This window comes from Nesoenas mayeri (genome assembly GCF_963082525.1).
Source record: "Nesoenas mayeri genome assembly, chromosome: 3".
NCBI lineage: Eukaryota > Metazoa > Chordata > Aves > Columbiformes > Columbidae > Nesoenas > Nesoenas mayeri.
This window is the reverse complement of record NC_137544.1, coordinates 101379650-101394582: the sequence shown is the minus strand read 5'-3', so window position 1 is coordinate 101394582 and position 14933 is coordinate 101379650. Positions and strand designations below refer to the sequence as shown.

General features: G+C 44.8%; 1 protein-coding gene across 1 annotated transcript in view; it reads left to right on the top strand.

The window, feature by feature from the left end:
- Nucleotides 1-6096: 6096 nt before the first annotated feature.
- Nucleotides 6097-14933, top strand: part of CAPN8 (calpain 8) — a gene marked incomplete at both ends in the record, with an annotated part of 31054 nt that continues 22217 nt past the window's right edge. The window contains 2 exons of the mRNA XM_080341726.1: nucleotides 6097-6333; nucleotides 8867-8936. Of these exons, the coding sequence (XP_080197852.1) occupies nucleotides 6097-6333; nucleotides 8867-8936 (307 nt within the window). The remainder of the gene's footprint in view (nucleotides 6334-8866; nucleotides 8937-14933) is intronic.

Sequence of the window (14933 nt, the reverse complement as noted above, 5' to 3'; positions counted from 1 at the left end):
TGCCTAAGACCCTCCATGTCCAAATCTGTAAACTTAGAAAAAAAGTCCAAGAAAAATACTATTATGGCTCGAAGATGAATATGTACCCTGTATTGTCATCCTGTTACAATTTTGAATGTTGCATGCAACAGAAATAATTTACAGCTTGATTTGCTCATGGTAACCAAAGCACATGTTGCTGTCACCGCTGGTGTGAATTCATCCACAATCCCCTTGTGCAGCTCAAACTGCACACAACAAGTTTCCCCCCAAACGCGCACCCCCACCATGCGATGCAGGAAAGGAGTGTCTCTGTTTTGGCAGTGTGCTGCTGCTGAGGATGGCTGAAACACTGCTGCTGGCATCCGCCTAGTACGGCATCCCTCCAAGGGAGAATTCAAACCATTTGTTTCATATTTTAGGTCTGACTCAGGACGTGCTGGGCGCCAGGCGGCATTCCCGGGGCGGTGGTGCAGAGACTGATAGCCCATAGTGTTGCACTCGCTGCCTGTGCTGGCTGTCCCACTGCCTCGGGAGGAGAGGCACCTCCTTTTGTGGGTCATAAATCAAGCCCTGGATGCACTAAACAGTTCTTTGGAGCCATCCTATCCAACTACAGTCAACATTACTGTTTGAAAAATGTCTAAAGAACCAGAAAACACACAACTGTGCTGTTTGCTGAGATGTTGTGGGATGTTTTCCTTGAAAATTACAAATCAGAGGTTTTTCTTCATTGCTGCTATATGGTGCCTCAGTGTGCCAGGAAACACTGTCCGTTAGTTTAGTGATTTTGGACTTAAATCACTTATGATTCTTCTGCTTATACTCAACACAGGTCCTACGTACGCAACTATGTGGGAAACAAGGTAAGCACTGCCCATTCAGTTCACAGTATTGAAAAGGAGGCCCCCAAAATCTTCTTGAAGTTAGATATGAGGTTGTTATGAGCCACATCAGCCAGCCACATCTGCGTAGATCATGGCCATGCACGGGAGCAGTCCTGATGCTGCCTGTGAGGTTGTTCAAACCTGACCAGGTACAGACCAACCTCACTCTGCTTTGAAGGTGTTGGTTCTTCCTTGCAGGTCAGAGGGTATTATTCTCTTAGTGAAGAGAATAATGGTATTTTTAGCTGAATATTCAGGCACGTGGGAAATCAGTCACACATGGAGAACTGGAAGCGGATCAAGTAATGTTCCGTGCCATAAGTGCTCTCTGAACAGAACCGGTACATGCTGTGTGCACTCAATTACTGGTAAGCTATTAGCAAAGGTCTCCAGCAAGGCTGTCCTGAAACTCCAGCAGGACACAGTGTGACACCGGAGGATGATTTTTCTTGGCTGTTTCAAGTAATTAAGAACTGCTGAATTATTTCACAGGCAAGAAGGCTATCGGCTGAAACAGGAAACGAAGAGACAACAGCACCTCACCACCTGGGAGTTTAACTCTCAGTGAACCATGCTGCATCCTAACATGACAGATCCAGGAACTCTAGAACTGCTCAAAAGGCGTTTGTTTGGCTCCACACAGTGGTTCAAATCTGTACAGCTGCCACAGATCAGACTTCCCTGATTTTTCAATCGTCCTGGTAAAAGGAAAGCAGTGTTAGTTTAAAGCAGTGGTTTTCACTGGCCCACAAAGCCAGTTTTGCTTCGTGAACTCCTCTAGCCACTTTCCAGCAGGTGCAGAAATTCTAAGCTGGGTTGAAGCTTGTCATATAATCACTTTGCTTTTCTTAGTCATCTCCCCTGCGTCCCATAGATGATGGTCACAGACCACTCCAGGGTCTGCTGGTGGTGCGCCAACAGCCTCTGCTTGGACAACCATCAAGAAGATCGAGTGTGTACAAGCACATTATACGGTTGTGCTGTGCAGTCAGTCTCACCAGAGTTTTCTTAGACTCTTTGCGGTGGGATGGGGATTGAGATAGAGCCAAAGCAGAAGAGCAAGAAGGGAGCAAAGCCAAAAGGAAATTGAGCCAGCAAGGATCCAGGTAGGTGGTGTAAGAGGTACCTTGGGCAATGCAGAGAACAGGTATATTTGCCACCATGGCTTGTTAGACTGGTCCCAAACATGTAGGGGCCGTACTGTCCCAGGTGGTTTGATGACAGACAAGGACATGTTGGTGTAATACAGAATTTCTCCTAATATATGGGAAGTTGGTTGTACCAGCAGCCATCTGAACAGCCTACCCACAAAGACCTCTGTGGCCAGGTAAACTGGCAAGTCAGCCACTTCTAGCCCAGCAGCAGGTGTGGATATGAGTCAAGAGTTAGAGGGAAGGAATTTATTTAGACCACTACATGAGCACATCCCTTGATCTTCTACATACTCCCACAATATGCCCATTTTCTTTAAAGAAAGGGGTGATATCCATTTGACTGTGAGACCAGTGTAATGCTCCTAGGTAAAATAGCAGCCCCAAGAACAGTTACCCACTTGTCTCCCCCTAAAACTAAGCAACTTAAGAAATAAATTCAACGTTTTCATAAGCTCTCTGCACACTTGTAGGTCTTAAAAAAAGCCACTAACTCTCACATTTTGCAAGTAAAGTGGTTTCAGCTGTTGCTGCAGCAGCTCATGCTGGTTGCTGATAAGGAGCATCCAGCTGCCAGTCACAGCCTGGAGTTCCAGGCAGGATGGGCTTCTTCCCTATGCCCACACTCAGCAGGTGTGAGTGGCTCAGTGATGCTCTATCTCATCACATCCCTCCCCTCTCTTGCTCATCTGCCCTCCACTATACACAGATATTGGGGGAACTGTGGGGAGCAAATGGCCAGCCACTCAGGAAGGGGGAGATGGGTCAACACACCTGCTGGGCTCCTGCTCTCATCCCCAGGAGCTGCCCTGTCCCCACCAGTATGAAGATGGCTTCCCAGAGGAGGAGGCTTGCAGCAGCAGTGATGTTTCACAATGAAGGGAGTTGCTTTCCCCTCTGGAGCTGGGATTTGGAGAGGGACTGAGCTTTCCCCATCAGCGCAAGACTGGCTGTAGCCCCAGCCAACATGGTGAGAGGTGGCAGCAAGACCTGGGTCATCTTGTGAAATGTACCCATTCCAGCCCCTCCCGGTGCTGAAACATCGCCCTGGATTGGCCTGGATGTGTCACAGGGCCTCACACCTGGGGTGCAGGCATTACCACTGCAGCACCCCATCTTCTTCCTCCTCAAGTGCCAACAATTTTCTGGCTTTTACAGAAAAATGATCAGGATCATGGCTAATTTCAGATGCATTTCCTTATAGGGAACCCACTAGGCTGCAGCTTGTAGAAAATACTCAGATAAAATATCACAACCTCTAAAAGAATAATCTTGTAGACAAACACTTAGGACCTTTCATAGCCTGCACTAGTCTGCCTATTAATAGTTGCTCCATTTTCACAGTAACAGAGTGGGTAGGAGCTCATACATCTTGAACAGGAGAAGGCAAGCTCTCTAAATCAAGCTAATCCCTTTTCACGCTGTAGGGCCTACAATACAACTAAGCAGCTTTAATTCTCATTAGCAAAGCGCTGCAGTACAGGAGAGCCATTTCATTTCCCTCTAATGCACTACAGCAAAAATGTGTCTAGCACTGTTAGATAATTGGCAGTTATTTTCTTCTTAAGATTTCCACAGATACAGAACAGTTTTGATTTTATGGAATTTGCAGATTCTTCTTTGAAACCAAGATGATGCTTTTTCCTGGTTTATCCTGTTCTTTCTGCTGGCTTCTCTCATCCTCTCGCTATCAAGAAGAAAGGGGAAGAGGTGAAGTAAAGCAGGGAGAAAGCAGGGAGAGCCAGACAAAGATAACTGTCAGTTGTTACTGTAGACATCTATACAGTTATCATATTTTCCTTTTTTATGTATCCTCTAGATGGTGCTTGTGTAGTGCTTTCTACACAAAATAAATAATTCTGCCCCTAATCAAGCTTGGGAATGGATGTGAAGTGCTGTTCCACAGGTCACTAGGAGCAGAGGTTTGTGGTGGACACACTGGGTAGTTACCTCGTCTGAGTCTCCATCAAGATAAAATGGTTGTGCTCAGCCTCTTCCCAAATGTAAGATACAGGACAGAGAAAATCATATAGCACATTTTACTGGAATAATAATATAATAATCGCATGCTGGTGCTGCACAAGGGTTCACCCCTTCTGCGCACACTCATGGCCAGCGGTAAATGGAGTTACAGAGCGCAGAGCATATCAAGTATATGTTCAAAAAAGTACATGTGAAACAAAAGACTCCTGATGAAAATGGTATTTCCAAAATGTTGGAGCACTGTGACTTTCCATAAACAAGTTTGCCAAAGTTTACAGCAAGCAAGCAAAATGGGTGTGCCTCTGGGCCATAGGGACAGAGGAAATTTCAGTGTAAGAGGCTGGTGCAGAGAGCAAAAGAAATCAGTATTCTGTCTCACAAGCAGAGAAAGTGGGTAACTCTGAATGAGTCTATTTGTCAGGAAAAAAAAATCCACCCCGGAAAGAAAAAACTCTCCCCTCAACCCTTTATCTTTACACTCTCTGTTCTGCTTAAGTACACAGATGCACCTAGAAGTGCTGAAATGTAAGAGAGACAAAATTCTGGCCATCCTTGTCCTTTACTCAATTTTAACAGTAGTAATTTAATTTTTAGATAACCATTATAGCAATTTCCACAGCCCAGCCTTCTCTACCTGTGCTCACCTGGAACCGAGCAACTCAATTTGTTTCCTCTTTTGCATTCACGCTCTTCAAATATTTGCAGACAAGCAACCTGGCTAGTCTCTGTTTGGACTCCTTATCTCAACAGGTTTCAGTCCTTAAAAATTCTCTCTTCCCCACACCTTCTGTCTAAACCTACCAAGGGGTAGTCACCAAACATACTCTCTGGCAAACAAAGTTATTATTTACCCAGCTCTTAGCTGGACATGCAGTGGGCTTTCCTGGGAAAACCTGACCATTAAATAGGAAGACAGCAGAGAGCAGCTGTGCTCCATGGAAAATTGCTCCTGCTTTAGTTCTTGAGCCTCCAAAAGTTTGCAGCCACCTTGCCAGGGAGTTGTATACCCCTGTGTCAGTACAAAAGGGGGTTGCCAGGGTAGAAACTTGGAACTTTTCTACTACAAGAAGAGGAACCACTATTTTTAAGGTCCAAAAAGCCTTCTGTGCCCAAGCCTTGCTCTGGTTTTTGGGTTTTTTTTTTTGCTTGTAAACATTTTATATGCAGGAAGCACCACCTAAAGATGGTAAATATGATGGCTAGCTTCTCACTAGGTAAGATCCTGTTTTTATAGATGGGGAAGGTACAGTGACTTTTGCCCAAGGTCACACTGGAGACGGGAAGCAGGGGTTACCAGCTTGCCTCCTATCTCGTGTCATCATTTTCAAGTTTTGGCCCAGGTCATGCTCTTCGGTTGTAGCCTTGCCCTCTGCAGGTCATGTGGCCCAGTAGCCATCTCTCGATCTGTCAGATTCATGTGTCTTATTGCTAATAAATTAACTCATAAAATAAATCATACTGCTTTGAGAGTACCAAAGAGGTTTGGTTTTGTTTTGTTTTTAAAAAGATCACTTAAGCCAGAAGCAGGTTCAACTTCTCAGCTTTTCCTGACTTTAAAACTCAATGACACCTCCATAGCCATGTAAGCTGTAGCAATAGATATCCAGCTCCTGTTTTTGTGGCTGGGCAACCCTCCAACAGGATAAAGCCCTGTCTCAGAAGGAAAGAAAGGAGTTTTAAACTATCTTCTGGGTTTTTTTAAGTGATAGTCCTCAAGCCTGACTTTCAGCACACTGAACACACACAATTACTTTCCATATGTAAACAGGCGTGTCTGCAAAAACGCTGGCTCCCCTTGGTCCTCATTAAAAGTGTATTTTAAAAAAAGGCAGCAAAAAAGCAAATAATGTGGGAATAGGAAGAGGCAGTGCCCACAGTCCCAGCCCCACCGGCTGTGGCCCCCACCAGCTCCCTGCCCCCTCTCTTGGGTGCATCTTGGGTACATATTTGCACTTGTGGTGCCTCCTCCCTCCAGGGCTGTTGGAGCCCTTAGGGCAAACCTGGCTCCACCTGAACCTCCTACCTGCCCGTATTCACCTCCTCTTGCCCAGGAGGCACAGACAGAGCCTTGTGGCACGCCGGGAGGGTAGGCAGGCATGTCCAGGGCTGCGGCGAGGCTGTGCCAAGAGCGAGCGGCCGCAGATGGGCTTGGATCCAACAGGAATGCCATCAAGTATTTGAAGCAGGACTATGAAACCCTGAAGCAGCAGTGTCTGTGGGCTGGTGCCCTCTTCAAGGATGAGGAGTTCCCAGCCTGTCCTTCTGCCCTGGGCTACCAGGACCTGGGACCATACTCCTTCAAAACCCAGGGGGTAGTCTGGAAGCGCCCCACGGTAAGAGTGCCTTTAACTGCCTGTTTTACTGGGTCCAGATCTAATCAAAGCCCACCTGCACATCTGTGCTAAAGCAGTGGTGAGCCTGAATATCCACTATTACTGTGTGTTTTGTATTTTTCTTTTGTCTTGCTTTACCTCCATGGTTAACAGAAGCAAGGTTGAAAGGGAGGTGGGGAAAAAAAATCAACACCTTCTAACCTTCTAATCCCTTACAAAGCAGGGAATCCTATAACTGCTTCATGGGAACCTGCTTCCTCCCTCTCTGTCCCACCTCCATGGAGTTGTAAGTCTAGGGTACAATCCAGAGATGGATGCAAAAGCCACGCATGTATCCAGGCAGACTGTAGGGCACCCCAGGAGTGACCAACCACCAGTCGTAATGGTGCCCACACCAGGGTCTTGCCACTGTACACTCTAAGAAATCAGGCAAATACCTAAATAAAATCCTCTGCCTCACTTCAAGCTACATATAACAGTTAAAGAGCAACTACCTGGGACCTGGAAGCATGTATCCTATAAATGGCCTTTCATTTTAAAAAAGTAATTTTCATCAGGAAAGATTAGGTGCCTATTTTTTTAAGCCACAAAATCAGGGCTTCAGTGATTTTTCTGCACTTTGATTTCTCAGTCATTTGTTTCTGTTCCTGCTTTGCTCCTCCTTTGTCATTTTGCCCCTCCTTGCAACATCAAGAAAAACTGAAAAACGGAAAGAAGGAAAAACTTCAGAACGACTCACCTTCCTCTGATGGGGGCAAGGAGAACAAGAGAAAATTTCAAGGCTCTGATTTTTATTATTTTTTTTCACTTGAAAAGTGAGAAGAAACTTGCAGGTTTAATAGCTTCAAGTTTCTACCCTGGCAATCCCATTTGTCTACCAGCACCTCTCTCTGTCACCTGGATGTTTCAGCAAGAAGTACTGTGGATGCATCCCTCAGCTTTGCCTACCTTGGGAGAAGATCAGCCTTTAAAAACTCATTAAATTAGACTTGGGCTCCTTGTGCAAGAGCAACATGGTACCAGGACCCACTGGCTTGTCCCTGTGCATGGGGCAGAGCCCAACCCCTGCTGCAAGGTGACACAAACCCTCTGTTTTGCTCTCCTGTGGAGGGACCTGGATCTGACCTATTTTTCTGCATCACAGATGACTCCTGTCAGAGGTTACAGCCCTGCTCATTTCTTGGACTTTTTGAGTTGGTCAGCAGGTTTCCATCTGCAAACTGTGTCCATGATTGCAAGCTGATGGGGTCACTGTTTACTGTTCTGCCTGCAGCCAAAACAAGCAGCAGGACCCAGTGGGAAGCCTAGAGGAGACCTGCTGGAGAAGTACCCCCTGCAAAATAAATATCCACTGCTAAGGTCATCCCCTCCAGGCCGTGACTGCTGGTTTGCAGACAGTGGCTGTTAGACATCATGCCATCACGGAATTATCTTCCAATTTGAACAGTGGGTTTATAGGAAGAAGGAAGGTGGAAATGCAGTTATGTGAAAGGGCAAAAGGTGTATGTGGCACTTGGCAGTGGCTCAGAAAGGACAGGTGTCTTGGTGAGTAATGAGTCATACGCAGCTGAGTGACACCAGGTGCACCCTTTTGGAGAGAGGAGGGAAAAACCAACACAAAACCTCTTCTGTGTAGGTAGGTAACCTACTCCTGACTCCTACCCGCTGAGACAGCTGTGAAGCTGGATAACCACAGAAACAAAAAGGATGTAGCTGAGATCACACCTGTTGCGAGAGGAGGTTCACAAACTGGTTCATCATCACACACACAGGAGTCCTGGGTTGTCCCTATCTCCATGGGATGCTCAAAGCTGACAACTGCTGCTCTCTGGGAGAGCCAGCAACTGCTCAAGGCTTCCTCAACCATGCTTGCCAAGTCAGGCTTCCTATAAACTGCCCCTTGCTGCCACCCAGAAGCTCATGGAAAATGCTTGGGAGAAAAGGATGGCTTTTGTCTCTAGAGAGACTATTAACTTCCCAATATAGAGCATGAATTGTTGGAAGGCTCGGAGTTGGGATAGGAGGGGCAGTCAGTGCCATAACCTACTTGGCTGGCCCCAAAGGCCCAGGAAGAAAGTTGAGAGTCACTAGTAAAAGCATTTGTACCAATGGCCTCCCAGGAAGTGGAGTCGAGGTGGGGGAACATCCTCCACACCGGTGGCAGTGGAAACTCAATACAGCTCCAGTGCCAGAGCCAGCAGGGATGGTCACAAACTCATTTGCACTGCTTGAGCCAAAACCACAACAAGATAACATAAAATGTAAATGCTGAGGTTGAATTTTCACCTCTTTCCCCACAGTAGCAAAAATTCTGACTAAGGGCTTTAGGATTTGCCTCAAAAACCCCTACAGACTCATCAGTTGGATAAGGCAACATTTTTCTAACACCATGTTAATCAGAGAGAAGACAAAGGATATATATATATATTTTTTAATGTCAAAAGTGTTTAATATTTTTTGAGCACTGAAACAAGAAATGGGAACTTTTCAGAACAGAAATGGTAATGCATACTTTGAAAATGTGTCTTTTCAGGAGTTATGTGCCAACCCTCAGTTTATAATTGGAGGAGCTACTCGAACAGATGTCTGCCAAGGAGAGCTGGGTATGTACAGTGCTTCTGAATTTTGTTTTAGAAGAAAAAAAAAATGAAGTTTCATTTAAAGATTCCTCATACACAGATGATTTTATTGGCTATCTCCCAGACATAGTAGGAGAGAGGCAGATGATACCCAAGAAGGGGACTCATGGACCAGCATTGCTGCCTGAGACAGGGTATACAAGGGCTTGTACCAGCTATGTCAAACCAAACTACCTCCTAGAGGTAGGAAGCTAATTATCCCTTTGTGGAGCAGAAGGCTGACTTGCTTTTCACTGCTTGAAACGAGAGCTGGACACCAACCTAATAATGAAAGCACTTGCTCTGATGCAAGGGAGTGGGCTTCACAACCATCCCAGCAAGAGCAGCTCCAAAGACTCAGGGGACAGCAGGGAGGTTTCATCTTGTAGCCTGGTCATTTTTATTTGGGAGGTAGAGCAAGTTCCAGCCTCAGTTTCACACCAAACAAATACATGACAACCAAGGAGCAGAGGAGGAACTGGTTCAGTACAGGGGCTGGGGCTGTGAAATGCCATTTCATGCCAATCAGGATGTCCCATGCAGGCATGAGTCAGAAATAAAGACATCGTAAAAAACTAACAAAGCACGTAAACTTCATAATACCATCCACAACAAGCAAATTATCCTGAGCCCTTCATGCTCCTCCTGCTTGCACAGCGTTTGGTGTAGAGCTGTGAGCAGGGAAAGGAGCGCCCAGGCACCAGCAACGTGCTGCAAACACAGCCAAAAAATGCAGAGCTGCTCAGCCCCTCGAACTGGGGCCTGGTGCTGATGAGATGTATCTCAGACAGCACTCATCCTCTCCTGGACATCCATCATAGAAAAACTTCCTTGCCCATTTTTCTCCAACATTTGCTGCTGTCTAAGCCGAGCTCCTATGTGAGTGGACAGAAGGGAGCTGCAAGGGGCCTTTATTCCCCCTTCGAATAGCTGGTGCAGGAGATGCCTTCCCTGCCTGCCTTGTGGATAAGATCCAGCTCCAGAAGACAGCAGCAGCAACCTCTCCTGACTACACATAGCCGTGAGAAGGTTGAAACTCTAGTAATGAGAATTTGATAGATTAGACACAGAGAAATCAGCCTTTCTCCCTCCTGCGCTGCTTACCGCAGTACTCCTGACCTTCCTGGTCTTCTAGCCCATCCATTGCGCAAATGAGATTCAAACAATTTCTGAAAGTCATTGGCAATAAATAATACCAATGCTGGTCCTGTAAACACAGCACCATTAAAGCAATTGCTAAAAAATTCCCTGGTGTGTGGGCCTGTGCTCCAAATGCTAAAAATAAGATGCCCAATCATATACTTGCTCCAGGATATTTATCCAGTGTATGCTGGAACAGAGTACGGGGAAATCACTTACTGTATTTTAGGAGAATGTTTCAGATAAGCAATAAAAGCAACATTTCTTGTCACCTCCAATTTGGGAAGTTTCTATAGCAGCATAAAAAAAAAAAAAGATTGTACGCCTGAAGTGAAACCTCATTTTCCTTGACAGTTTACAAGCTAAAGAACTGAAGATTATTACCTGCTCTTAAACTAGAAGAGGCCAATGCATTATTTGTGTTAAGTCTAGAAACTGAATGCAAATACCCTGAGCCCTTCTTTATTTCTGTCACCTCCTAAGTGTCTCTGGGGACTCCCAGTCTTTTGTGCTAAATGGAATTTCACTAGGGAGGGTTGCCAAAATCCATCAAATAGTGGTAGCAACAGAACTGGACCCAAAAACCTCCTGTGTATCTGAGGATGGCGCCTGGCTCTAGGCTTTCCCAAGCCAGCCTTTGGCGGACGGTACCCCAAGTGCTAGTCCTGAAAGCTACCCCTCAACCTAGAAAAATAGCCCCAAAATCTGTTTCTGCTTTTGTTAGAAGCTTCATTTTCTCTCCGCCTAAAATAAAAATCAATTAAAAAAAAAAAAAAAAGGAAGAGAAAAAATAATCAAAGAGAATCAAATTTGTTCCTGCAAGGCTGCTTACAATCGCTCCTACACACACTGACCCTTCACGAAAACAAATGAGAATATAGACAGGGGACTTCCCTTCTATCATTCAGGTATTTGCTTTACATCTCTGAGGCATACTATACTTCTTCGGTATTTGATCCAATACCTTGAATATCAAAGGCCTTGTTACTAAAGCCCTCATGTAAAACACTTCTACTGAAACAGATCCTGAGTACATATTTACATAAGCCACGTATGTGACCTGTTAACAAGTCCTTTAGGGAAATAGAGCCTATTTTTAATAATCTGCTCTGACATGTTTCTTTTCTTTTAAAAATAACACTGCAGGTCTGGGTTTATATGAACAAAAGGAACAAGAAAACCCAGAGTTAGTCTCACTCCATTTAACTTATTTCTTTGACAACAGCATAAGCTAGATGAATATCAGCTTGGGAAGTTTGATGGGAACTTGAAAGACTTGAAATATTTTAAATGTTCTTTGAACCATATCTTTTTGATAGCCTAGTAACAACTTGAAATGCAGTCACACAGCCTTAGCTATTAAAGGTGACTTTAATGAAGTTTTCTTGCAGCTATCTGAATGTTAACCGCAGAATTGTTTGCAGAAGCTCTTAAGCAGCAAGTGGCATAAATTTAATTTAAATAATATGAAACACACTCAAACCCTCTGAGTTTAATATTAGCTTTCCAGAGCCACACCATCTATATTCATGGGGCACTTTTTGTTCTGAAGGCTCAGAGGGAGCTCCAGGCACTGCAGCTCCCTTGGCCTGGGCTGTCAGCTGGAGAAGTCCCCTGAAGCCAGCGCAGATGCACCAGTCCATACCAGCTGAAGAGTCCACCCCATGTGGACTTTGTACGTGTCTTGTCTTTTGGGCAGCTTTGTGGAAGTTATGGGCAGGTTGGAGAACAAACCAAAGCCTGACAGCTCTAAGATGGATCTGATACCTGTTGAAGGAACCTTTGGAGCTCCTGTAGGCAGGAGAGTACTTAATACTATTAACTTATTTTGCTATAGATATTAATACATGGTTTTTCTGATGTTCAGTCCCACGGGGTGTTTGAGATGCTTGTTCTAAAAGACAGATCTCCTAGATCTCAAAAAATACATTAGGCAACAACTCTGAGATTCCAAAGAGAAGAAACTTGTTCCTTTGGTGAGTGCTCCTCTGAGCTTCTGTACAGAGCTGCAGAGCTTAATTCATTTCCACAGAAAACTTCAGGAAGCCTTCTTTAGAAATCTCAAAGCAGGAACAGTCTGCACTGCCAGAAATTATGAAGCTAGCAGGTCAATGCTTCCTTGATGTCTAGTAGAATGCCCCAGGTCCTATGAGCTCTGAAAAAGGCTTCCAGCAGAGACTAAAGATGAAAGTCAAATCTGCTTGACAAACCAGAAGACAAGAGCCAGAGCATCGTCTTGAGATCCCTTCTGAACACCAGGCATTGCTGGAATAGCAACAAGCCAAAGTACAGTCAGCACAGAAATGCCTCTGAACTGTCCAGACAGATCTTGGAACCGGACACTTGGATTTTTGACTTGAAGTCACCATCAACAGGTCAATGAAGAGTTTGGGTGCTTTGTGTCTAGACACTTTGATGGTAGCTAAACAGAAACTGAGCACTGCTCCGTAACAACTGAAACTAATCAAATTTCTCATTTATTTTATGGCCTCAGCAAGTGCAGCACGCTTGGGTAAACATCATCAATATAGAGGAGTCACTCAGCTCCCAGGTCACCAAAGATTCAGTATTCTCTGCCACAGTTCGATTATCTCCATAAACCAGGAGGCCCCTGCATGGCACTAAGAGCATGAGCCATCTCAGTACACCTGTGAGCAGCGAGTGATTTTATTTCAAGCACAGTAACAGTCAAAGTAATTCTCCAAGACCATGTATAGATAAATATATACATACAGACACACACACAGCTAGGCACAGCTAGGTTTCATGCTTACCATTTCTACCACAAACTCAGGGTCAGAATTGTTTATTTCAAATTAAAAAACAAACACACAAAAAACACTCAAACCAAACAAACCCCAAGACCACGACTAAAAAGTAATTGGACTTCAGCAACATTACAAATTACTTCAGATCCAGGAATCATGCTGGCTTCTTTTTAGCACATTCAGCAGCAGCGGTAAACACTGTATTTGGCACTTGTCTGAAACTTTTGTTCATGAAATATGAAGCAGAGCAGAAAGCAGTCTATGTGCCCGTAGGTGATTTAGACTTGCAGGGCCAATGCTGAGAAGACTGTTTATTTATTTTTATAAGTCAAAAGGCTGCAACTTCAAATACACATAGTGAGCAGAAAACTTGTTTTTGTTTTTTTTTTTTTGTCATTTTTCTGACTATTATTGTGTTGGGAATGTATTCTTATTAAATATTTAATTAATTGGCCAATCAGCCTCATTTTCTCTAAGAATTCATTTTTAGGAAGAGAATCGAATTGTTTCCTCACAGTTTGAAAGATGACATATAACCTGCAGCTGAATGAGGACAGGTTTTAGTGTTCCTATACAAGATACATTTCTAGGGAGCTTGTGCTGTCACACTGCATTGTAGGCACAACCACTAACAAAACTCTGAAATTTGATGCCGGGAAAATGATGTTGGACTATGAAAAAAGGAGCATGTACTATCAACTTGTACTTTTTTAGAATTAGTAATATATTATTCCGTAGGGCTCAGAAACCTTATTAATAGGCCAGGATCCCATTGTGGTGTACAAGAAGATAAGGGGCAACCTGTGCTCTATCCTGGAAGCTCCTTGGTATGGACAGATTCCTACATCCTCTATAACTTGTCTTAGAATCACAGAATGTCCTGAGTTGGAAGTGACCCACAAGGATCATCATGTCCCACTCCTTTCCCTGCATACAACAAGCCCACAGTTCACACCATGTGTCTGAGGGTGTTGTCCAGTCTCTTCTTGAACACTGTCAGGCTTGGGGCCGTGACACCTCCCTGGGGAGCCTGTTCCAGTGCTCCAGCACCCTCTGGGTGAAGAACCTTTTCCTAATGTCCAACCTAAACCTCCTGCCATTCCTTCAGGTCCCATCAGACCCAGAGAGAAGAGCTCAGTGCCTGCCTCTCCTCCTCCCCTTGTGAGGAAGCTGTAGCCGCCATGAGGTCCTCCCTCAGTCTCCTCCAGGCTGAACTGCTCCTCATACGGCTTCCCCTACAAAACCCTCATCAGCTTCGTGACCTTCTGCTGAGAGGTCTTAAAACCATTATCACAGGAGCCTGAATGTAACTTGTCGCTTTTATACAAAGGTGACCCCAAACCTTCTGCATCTAGGCACCTCACATGAACCTTCCGTTTTATCAAGTTACTGCACAGCAGCCAATTCTCAGCTGCTTCCTTTTGGAGGGCACATTTGATATTTGTTCAGCAACAAGCTTAGACAAAGATATTAGGCTCCCAAGTAAGGTCTAGAGACAGGACTCCACATTGCTCAAGGCAGGCATAGCTACTTTTAAGGCCAAGTTCACCACTGTGATTCTTCCAATACAATTCTTTCCAGACATGCTTTAAGCAGAGTTACCCCTGATGCTTCCCCAAGAGGTTAGATTGCACAGTGTGTTTGCGAGAGGCAGACATGCCACTCACTCTCTCAGATGCTAAGAAGTTAATTCATACTATAAGATAACTGTAAAGGATTTCACGCTGCATTTGGCATCTCAAGGGGATGAGATTCTGAAATTGTTTAGTTCTGAGTCAGAGAAGTAAATAACATATTTAAGGCAATCCCTCTTATTTCACTGATTCTTCTGCCTAATTGTGCATCAGACATACACCATCCTCAGCAAAGCCCAGAGTAGCTTCCCCTCCACTGGCTGTAAAATCTGGCCTGGACCCAGAAGGGGAGATCATTCCAAATGTTGCACATTGGGAGAGCACGAACTCCACACTGCTACAGACCTTCCTTGGTTTCACCAGGGGCAGAGGGATACACCAGGAACACCAGGACCCCCAGCTTTTCAAAAATAGTCTTCTGTGCTTCATGGCATGCCAGG